Raw genomic sequence first — 8548 nt, 5'->3', positions numbered from 1 at the left:
ATTCCAAATGCCTAAATTACTTATGATTTTGTTAATTAGTTATACGTGATATGGGTCATTTTATTACCTAAATTGGCCTGTTATTAAGATACTATGCAACAACAATAAGGTATAATTCACAGTTCTATTTGATACTAAGTATTATAGAAATGCACACTAACAAACACCTTTCCTTCAATAGGATGATAAACTAAGGAGAAAGAAAGAATTCTAAAGTTTTACAAAACATTTTAATCACAAAAGTACAGAAAATAAAAAGAGATGAAACAAACAATAAGTTTATGAAATAAGCTTATCATAGTAGTTGCTTTCAGCCTTTTAAAATTCAGTAAATAAAATAATGTTGATTAACTTATGTTTATGGAATTAATAGAGAAACAGAATAACAGTAATAGACAAGTACTACAATAAAATATTAAGGCACTAAACTCCCCAGGTGGTAAGCTAATCAATATATGCGTAATTACTATTTAAATCTTCTAATATATTTAATGATTTGAAGAATAATTAATCCCAAATCGTTTTATAAAAATTAAGTTATAATTGTACAAGACTTAGAACTCTGAGATATGCATTTTGTAAAACAAAAATAATTTTGAATGAAAAAGAATTACACACTTAAAAGAACACACAAACCCATTTTAGAGGTGTAAAATATGAATTTTAATGAAAATCTATATCTCATCTATATTTTAATTTTCAATAATTAGAAATTGTACACTGTATGTAATATAGAACATTTTACAAAACTAATATTTTCTAAATAAATTTCAAATATCACAACTACTTATAAATGGCAGAATAATTAAATTTGAAATCCCTCATAGATGCCAAGAATGTATGAATTCTTATAGACATGTAACACTTATTATGGGACGTTCTAATAAAGGAATTGATATATTTTTACTAAATTTACTTGTAAATTTAGATTTTTAATTACTTTTTATATAAAAAGGAAATAAAACAAAAAAATCAGTTGTCAGTTCTACTAGTGGCCATCTTGGTTTAAAAATGTAAAAGATTATTAAACATAATACACTTTGACACATTAATAATCATAACATTTTGAATGATGTCTATTAAAAAGATGTGATTAATATACATCCAATTGCTTCATAATTTTTATGTTAATATTTGCTATCCAGAAAAATTCTTGAACTTGCTTTAATTTTCTCATCTTAATATTAACCCTCGAACTGGCTGTCATTTTTCCTCACATGGGAGGCCATTTTTGAGTGTTTTGTACCCATACTTTAATCATATTGTAAAAGTACGTAAATTTGTTACTATAATATGATTATTTAAAAAAATTACAAAAACATTATTTTTACACTAAATATTTTCAAAATATTCAAAAATTTAGCATAGTATAGATTTGAACAAAGCTATAACAAGCTATAAAGCATACCTATGATATAAACACTAATTTTCAAAAGATTATAACGTCACTGTGACATCACTGTTGCCAAAACAAGAAAACAAATTTCACCATTGAAATTAGCAACTCTGTCTGTTTGAATTGGTATATAAATAGTGGTAGTAGTGTTGGTTTATGTACTATTTGAACTGTCAAAACACATGTGTATCAGATTGAAAATATAATGTCAGTTTCTACTTTTAAAATTATTTAGATCAGCATTATAATGTTGATTGCCAGTTTAAGGGTTAATATCTTTAAACTGAGGCATTTCCTATCATTCTAAAACAAAAAGTGATTAAAATAATTTGAAGTTTATCAATGTTCTCAACCCTATATTAGGCTTCCATTTTAAACATCATTTGACTGCCAAAAATAATTTTTACAAAGAAAATATGAATATTTTAAATCACATAGTGTTTGCCAAAGTAATATTTCTCCAATATGAAAGAAGTATGAAATCGTTTCATAAATCTTAAAATATTGATCAAAGTTTTAAATTTGAGCTGTAGTAAAATATATTATTTAAAACAATTTTTATAATCTGTATTAACATATGCACATTGCATTGCATATGTTGTGTAAATCCATATTCAATTAAACTTTACTACTGCGATTGTTTACAAGGTAAATACCATTTTATTGTTACATATAAAATAAGTATTGCAGCTCCAAGAACAGATCTTTAACTATTTTCTATGTAAACTTGTGACATAAACAAAATTCAATCAAATTAAAAGGAAATTTTAAATACCATTATTCCATAAAATCTGTAGTTTTTATGATCAACATAATGAATTGCATTGACATAAATGAACACAATAATTAATGTTTTTCTCTTATTGTTTAGACCTTTACACAACAAATTAGATGAATGCTTAAGTAGTATGTTAACTCCTCTGAATCTAAATAATGTTTTAGAAATAAGAAAATTGTTTTCACAAGAATTATGGCAAAACAGTAGCGTATTCCAAAAATTGGGATAATATTTGTTAAAAGAAATATGCCTAACCATCCATACTAAAACAATTCCCTTTTTAATTAGGCCAATTTAACTCAGGAGTAATTAAATTTGTGAATAAAAAATTTGCTAGCATGAGCAGCATTCAATCAAATGTGAATTGCATTTTTCCTTTCCAGAAAGAGTATTATTTATCAATGTAATCAAAGGGATAATGTTAAATAATAACCAAAAGAAATTGAGATGTTTTATGGATGCTTGAATATATCCTACAGGAGGCTATTTAACAAATACTTAGTCCAAAAAATTATGTCAATTGAACTTATTTTTTTAATAGCACAAATTAGATTAAAAAATCATGAGAGTTTATGTTTGTTTAACAGCTGCTTGGAATACATAAAAAATATATTATTTTCAAGTGTGCGTGATTTCAGGAAGCTTCACTTCAGTAAGATACAGTTTAACACTATAGAATAATAAATAATTGTGCCTAATTAAAACTTACAATAACAAAACATATTTCAATATTACATGAAACTTAACACAAGTAAAACATCAAAAGCTTAACATTATACACAAGAATTACATGTAATTAAAAACAAGACTAAATTGGCACTACAGTTTCAACCAAATTAATACATATTATTTGATAATAGTACATTTTTTGCAAATGAAACAGTAATTGTTTACTAATTTACATGTAAATATAGAAAATTATATAAACATATTCAAGTTTCTGAATCATAGTTTAATAAAATTAACAATATCAAATAATATTTGTACTTCTAAATTTGGTTTATTTAAAATTAGTTTACACTTTGTAATACCAATCTTTTATCACAGTATTATATACCATTTCCAAATCAGACCCTTACAAACTTATTTAATGAATGTAATACAGAATCTCTGTATTTATATTATTTACATGTTAACATTTAAGCAACGTTACATTAGAAAAACAACAGTACAACATTACATAAAACTCATGTTACATTTATTAGTAAATAATTACCACATCTTAAACACAGCCCAATTTGAATGTTAAAGGAAGTTTGACAAAAACTAACATGCATTTCATGTTAGTGGATGTATATCAGAAAGTTATTAATATACATTATGTATATTTATTATGTAGCACATTACTTTTTTTTAACAATTCGAGCAAGTATATTGGATGGAACTCTTTCCAAGAACAGAATCATTTTTGGATTAGTTGTAGATAAGACTTGGTCCTACATTAAGCTTCAATAAAGCCATTTTTCATTTTATTTTCTAAGATTGTAATTTCTACGATAACATGTGATTAAAATACACAATTATTTAGAAATTCTTACCTACGTCAAATCCAAAAACAACCATGAGGCGTTGTCAAAAGTTTCATGTTTTTGATATTCAATCCAGGGCATAAAATTAAATCCCAAAATGAGTTCGTTTTTGTAGTTAAAATCGTATAACACAACAAATAAATACTCGTTTCACAAAGAGGCATTAAAAGTTTGTAGGCCTATATAAACATGGCACAACACAGCAGCGGGGTATAATTTGATGTTGCGGTTTACTGTTGTGCCATGTGTGTTATGATGGAGTGATACCTAATTGTCAATTAATTTAATGGAAGAGTTTTAATTTTACCAATAAATTCAAATTGATTAAAATAACATGCACTTTTGTGTAGGCTAGCTACTAATACCTCTCTACGTGAAGCAGAATATTTTGTATCATGGAGGCACGTATCACTTATACACTCCTTACATTATGTGCATTTTCTCTGGCAATTTTGAAAAAAATATTTTGTCAAAATTATCACAGACCTCTACACAAAATTATGAAATCAATTTGATAAAAAGCTTGTACACAATAAGAGTACAGTTTTCATTAAGGAATGTTACAAATGAATAAATATTTAATTTATTAAGGTGCTTATAAATAAAAACTATTTACAACGACCAGAATTTGACAAGTGGCTTCTTGTTCAGCTACCATTGCTCAAAGTGTTGAAAATGTTATGATAATATCCTGTACACAACTTTAGGGTAAAACCCCTAACGGTAAGTTATTGCTTAAGAATGCTTTGAAGTGTTACATAAGTATTATTTGTCATGACACAATACACAAATAGAATGTAAAATTACTCATATAAATGCATTAAGTAAGTAATGATTATTAAAATAACTACATCCAATAAAATGAAACATAGTAATTATTTTGTAGAACATATTTCCAAATATATTTGGATACTGTTTGTGGATGGTCAAACTGAATTTGATCTTCAAGAAAGAATACAAAAGCTATAATACTACTAACTGTTGAAAAACAGGTCAGATTGTGAAATGAAATATATGATCTCAGAGCGAAAAAGATTATGTTCTCAATGGGGTATCAGCCTACTTACACATAAATGTATCGCATCAGGCTTTGGTACAGAAGTAACATGGAGTAAAGTAGGTAATTAGAGATTTTAAGTTTTTAGTTTGCTAGTGTAAAGTCCAGAGATTAGTTTATGGTCGAGTTTGTGGTTCACAGTTCTGGTAAGCAATAATTTTAAAGGTGTTAACCAAGATATTAATTTATGTATAAGAACAAATAAGTATAAAGAAACTGAGTATCAATTATAATGGAAGTTCTCATAACAAACATGTAATTTAACTAAAAAAAAACTATTCATCTTAATAAAAACATTGAATAAAATACTACAACTTATTAAATTTGTAAAACAAACTGTAATAAAACTAAGGAACTTCAGGATGAATATGGTATTGTTTATAAATTCAAGTGAATTCATGACAATAGACAATATATTCACCTTTTAAATATTTTTATAAAAAGAAACAAACAGATAAATGAGGTGTGTACCCTGCTTATTTATAAATCCAAAGGCGTATTTAATTGATAAAATGATTAAATACTAAATTATGTTACCAAATTTTACTTTTCTGCTAAAATAAATTACATACGTTGTTTAAGATAAAAGACATGACCATGATGAAGCTATGAACGAGTAACTGGAGGTTTAACTCACTGCGGATCATTGTTATGTTGTCATATGGTGGTCGGGCCTTATGTATACGGTGAGTTTAGCTCATCAATTCATACTGTTTTTAATCTTGCTTAAAAATAGTTCTAATAATATCTGGTATACTTCTTGAGTGTATTTATTAGACAAATGAGTATATTACAAAAATCGTACATCTATTTTTACATTTTAAAACCTCTTCATAAATGTCCAACAACTTGCAGCAGTACTTTTAAGTTAAAAAAACTAAGCTGAATTTATAATGCTGTCCAAGTTACAACAAAATCTCATGTGAGAATATGTGTTTTTGCGTTTTTGCTATTATTTTAGTTTTAACATCTTTATAAAACGCTGCAGTGAACTGCAACATGCTGTAATGGATTTAACCTACTATAATCTCACAGCTAAGCTGCAAAATGTGACTAACATTATTTGTTTTTTCATTTCAATAACAATAAAAAGTATGTTTTGATATTCATTTCAATATGGTTGATTTCGACCGCCTCAGGCGGCATACAGAATTCTGAGCAAATGCGATTGACCTACTTTACTATTGGTGTGAGCGCAGTACTTGGCAAGGAAAGGTGATTTGTCATCAGCATGTAGTGTGCACTTATCATTACCGTTTATACTTCCTAGTGGAGTATAGTTTTGACTGTAAATAAATACAATATAAAAGGACAAAATCTGAATTTTCTTGATAAAGGTTATTTGGCATGCAGTTTGGTTACAATTTTTCATTTTCATAGGGTTTAATATTTCACAGGTTTTTTGTGACAGATTCTGCAGCATTCTTGTTGTGTTTATCTTGTACCATTATTTATTATTATAATTGTGTGAGAACAAAAAAGCTATTGTGACTTTGTACTAATATGGATTGCAGAAATCAACTGCCAAATCATTGGTAGATGCTACCAGGCCGAAATTGACTTATCTTATATGACGTCATCAGCAAGAAACCTAAAGCACTGGAATGATGTATGATGTGATGTAGATATACAGAAACAGGTTATTCTCTTCAACATATCAAGAAGTATATGGAAAGTTATTTAACTACATTAATTTTTAGTAGCACTAAAAGTGTAACTATTTTTTTCTCTGCAGTGAATGTGTTAAGTGGTGATGCTAGGAAGTATGGTTACTGGTACTGTTCAACTGTTGTGCCATTAAGAATATCATTTTGTGTCTGCTAAGATGTGTGCTACAAATAACTCGAACCGCAATGAGTTAAAGTTCTTAATAGAGCTAATCTTAAAATAATTGGGCTATTTTTAGAGGTACTATTCATACCCTGAATTATTCCTGAGACTTTGATAAACTAAGTAATAAGGTATTCAAATAAAATTGAAATTAAAGAAAAAATAAATTCCTAAAAGCTATAAATTAAAAATGGAAATTTTTACAATTTTATTTTTCTTAAATTTTTATTTTATTTGAGTAGCTCATTACTTATTAGAGTGTCAGGAACCATTCAGGGTATGAATGGTATCTCCTAAATTTGGTCCATGAATTATCATTGCATAAAAAATATATTTCATACTAAAAAATAAATAGTAACCGGTATTAGTATAAGGAATAAAATAAAAGCTAGTCACACAGACGTTTAAAACATAAAAGCTATACTACACTGTACAGTAGTTGGTGTGAGGTGGGCAGATGTACTCTACTGTACTCAGTGGAATGTACTCTATGTACGTGACTAGAATCAGGCTCTTTCTACGTAAGTATCTATGAGTTGGTCCATTCTTTGAAGCGATCACCTAGAAACAAAAAAGGATATCACATTTTTGTTATTTGTCATATGACATACATGTGTTTCTTCATGACAATGCAACTCGTAAAACAGCTGCATCACACCAGGTATTTGCTTGTTTCACATATGATGTTCTGACCATCACCCATACTTTACTTCTATTTGTACACATACACAGCTATCTACTCAGCCACCATACACAAGGAAACTTACCTTTAACTATTCTTTATTAAACTGTGTTTTTATTTTCTTACTTTACCAAGGTGAAACATTATATGCCTACTCTCCAGCATCAAGTGGAGTTCTGATGTGAGTGACTAAGTTATGGAAATAGTTCCCAAAGCTGTTTGTGGTATTTCCATGGCATTTATCAAAGACAACGAAGAGGGTGGTGTCCTTTGTTAACATCAACCCCTACCGATTGTGTTTCACCACCCCAAACCCTCTGTCCATAGAGGCTGACACGGTGACTGCTCTTGTAGGCTGACCTATCAGCTCACAAGGGTTCTGAGGCTTGGGGGAGAGATTCAGTGATGAAGACATACCATCTCACAATATCTAAACACGCAAACCCCAGAGATGGAGGTTGGCAGGTTGACTTATACATTTCCTAAGCACACATCTGTAAATGTAATTTATAGAGGTGTTTATAAAAAGCACCCTCTATTGATATAAAAAATATATAACTGAGTTTCTTGATATTATTGTATTAGATATAGACTACTTTGGACTAGATTATACAGGGTCTGTATAATAAGTAACCGGACTGACTTCAGGAAATTTTTTATTGGCAAAATATGTACAATTTTTCTTTAGAAATCTTCAAAGTAGTCCCCATTGGAGTCGATAACACGCTGATACCATATTTTCCAATCCCTGAACGCTCCCTGGAAGTCGGCAACCTCGATGTTGTCTAGAGCCCTCGTCGTAGCACGTTGAACGTTTTCCAGAGTCCCGAACCGCGTCCCCTTAAGGTGTCTCTTGATCTCGGGGAACAGAAAGAAGTCCGGTGGTGCCATATCTGGGCTGTAAGGAGGCTGTGGCAACGTTGCCCTTGACTGTTTTGCCAACTGTTCGGTGACGAGCAGGTAGGTGTGTGATGGTGCATTGTCGTGATGGAGAATCCACGAATCGGCAATCTCCGGACGGACTCGGTGAACCCGGGCGGTTAGTCGACGGAGCACCTCTCTGTACTACTGGCCGTTTACAGTTTGACCGGGTGGCACAAACTCTTTGTGAACAATGCCTTTCACGTCAAAGAAAGCAATGAGCATCGACTTCACCTTCGATTTGCTCATGCGCGCTTTTTTCGGTCGTTGTGACGCCGGTGTGTGCCACTCCGAACTCTGCCGCTTCGTCTCAGGATCGTATTCAAAAACCCATGTCTTGTCTCCTGTAATAACG

General features: G+C 29.9%; 1 protein-coding gene across 2 annotated transcripts in view; it reads right to left on the bottom strand.

Moving 5' to 3' along the window:
• Positions 1-211: 211 nt before the first annotated feature.
• Positions 212-8548, bottom strand: part of LOC124360985 (DENN domain-containing protein 2B-like) — a 90349-nt gene continuing 82012 nt past the window's right edge. For both annotated transcript variants that reach the window (XM_046815023.1, XM_046815027.1), the window contains exon 12: positions 212-7151. In XM_046815023.1, coding sequence (XP_046670979.1) covers positions 7120-7151 — 32 coding nt within the window. In that variant the 3' untranslated portion in view covers positions 212-7119. The remainder of the gene's footprint in view (positions 7152-8548) is intronic.

The sequence above is a fragment of the Homalodisca vitripennis genome, chromosome 1 (assembly GCF_021130785.1).
Source record: "Homalodisca vitripennis isolate AUS2020 chromosome 1, UT_GWSS_2.1, whole genome shotgun sequence".
In the NCBI taxonomy this organism is placed as follows: Eukaryota; Metazoa; Arthropoda; class Insecta; order Hemiptera; family Cicadellidae; genus Homalodisca; species Homalodisca vitripennis.
The sequence above is the reverse complement of the archived record's forward strand: the minus strand, read 5'-3'. Positions and strand labels throughout refer to the sequence as shown.